Here is a 1,640-nt window from a genome sequence, read left to right as displayed (position 1 = left end):
GTAAATTATGTGTGAAAATATATTATTAGTTGGAAAAATAAATATGAAGGTCACTTAAATTATAAAACATGAGGTTAAGCTCTCCTTTTTAAATTTAATTGGCACTTTTTAATTGAATTTATTTATTTGTCCATTTATATATTTCTGCTTTTTTTTCTAGTTATGTCAGTGTCAGTCCTCCATACTGCAGAACTTGATAATTCAATGTCTGAATCAGGTGTGTTGGAGCAGGAAAATCATAAAACCTGCTGGGCTGCGGCCCTCAAGGACCAGGATTGCCCACCCCTGCTCTCGTGTGATACCTACATTTACACACTATCTTTGTCTATCCTTTTCCTGATGGTAGCTAATCTGCAGGAGAAGCTAACGGACTTCCTACCCAAGCTACTGGACTGCTCGACAGAGGTCAAAAGCTTCCATGACTCTCCCAAACTGCCCAGCTGCTCCACCCTGGAGCTATGTGAGCGATTTGGCCGCATCATGGCCGCCATCAGCAGGGCTCCCGCTGAAGGAAGATGAGCTGAGAGGAGCCGGCGCTTTCCGTGGCAGACCCAACTCCAGTCCTCGCCGCCTTCATCAATCCAGGACTCACCTGGTCCTTGGTGTTATTCCTCTGTTACTTTTTTTCTGCTGTATTATTATACGTGGATTATTATTACTTTTTTTTTTACTTTTCTTTAATGCAAAACACAACAGAGGAAGGTTGTGGAGCAAGATCAACGGTAGTGAAAGAAGAGGTGGTGTGATGAGTGTGTGGATGAACTGCGGCAATGAAATCAATCTCATTCTGCTTCAACTTTAAAAACACATCAACAAGTTTAGGGTTTTATATAGTTTACTGTTGTTTTTGTTCAATTCTTCTCCAGCCACACATATAGTTTGTTCTGAACTCCCTACCTGACTGTGATGGTTCTGCCACCAGTTTGATACAGTATTACCATGTTTTATTTTTCTAAGAAAGTAAGAACGAGAGCCTTGAACTTTGTCAGTGGCTCTGYGGGTCTCGTATGTGTCTCGTGTCTTTGTGAACTGTGCAAGAACGAGATGTTTTAGGTGCTGTGGTCGAAGGCCATGCACTTCCTGTGGCTTGTTAATAAACTGAAAGAATAAAGTTTTATTTATGGCCCTTTTAGGCCAAGTACAACACTTGCTTTGCCTCATGTCTGTTACCACAACCCTCCAAACTTTAGTGTTTAGCATTTAGCCGATTAATAGATCAGTCATCCTCGTACATTTGTACCGCTTATTGTTTGTCGGGTCGTGCAGGCTGCAGGTCTAGGAGAGAAACTCAGACATCCCTTTCCCCAGCAACACTTTCCAGCTCATCCTGGGGGACCCTGAGGCTTTCTCAGGCCAGAGAGGATACGTACTGTAACCCCTCAATGTTCTGTGTCGTCCCCAGGACCACCTACCAGTGGGCTGTGCCCAGAACACATTTAAAGGGAGGAATCCTAATCAGATACCTAAACCACCTTAAAGGGAACCTATTATGCAAAATTCACTTTTTAAAGCTTTTTTTTACTCATCGTTGGATATGTACTTCTTAAAAAACAGTCCTAGGACCAAAAAAATGCACCCAGGGGCATATTTACTGTAAGTAAATGTATTTTTAATGTATATTAATGACAAGTTTTATACTT

General features: G+C 41.7%; 1 protein-coding gene across 1 annotated transcript in view; it reads left to right on the top strand.

Annotated features, from left to right (window-relative positions):
* usp25 (ubiquitin specific peptidase 25) overlaps positions 1-1,146 on the top strand; it is a gene marked incomplete in the record, with an annotated part of 93,279 nt that extends 92,133 nt beyond the window's left edge. The window contains 1 exon segment of the mRNA XM_014030869.1: positions 347-1,146. Within this exon segment, the coding sequence (XP_013886323.1) occupies positions 347-519 (173 nt within the window).
* Between the last annotated feature and the right edge of the window lie 494 nt (positions 1,147-1,640).

Source organism: Austrofundulus limnaeus, unplaced genomic scaffold (genome assembly GCF_001266775.1).
Source record: "Austrofundulus limnaeus strain Quisiro unplaced genomic scaffold, Austrofundulus_limnaeus-1.0 Scaffold1132, whole genome shotgun sequence".
In the NCBI taxonomy this organism is placed as follows: Eukaryota; Metazoa; Chordata; class Actinopteri; order Cyprinodontiformes; family Rivulidae; genus Austrofundulus; species Austrofundulus limnaeus.
The sequence above is the reverse complement of the archived record's forward strand: the minus strand, read 5'-3'. Positions and strand labels throughout refer to the sequence as shown.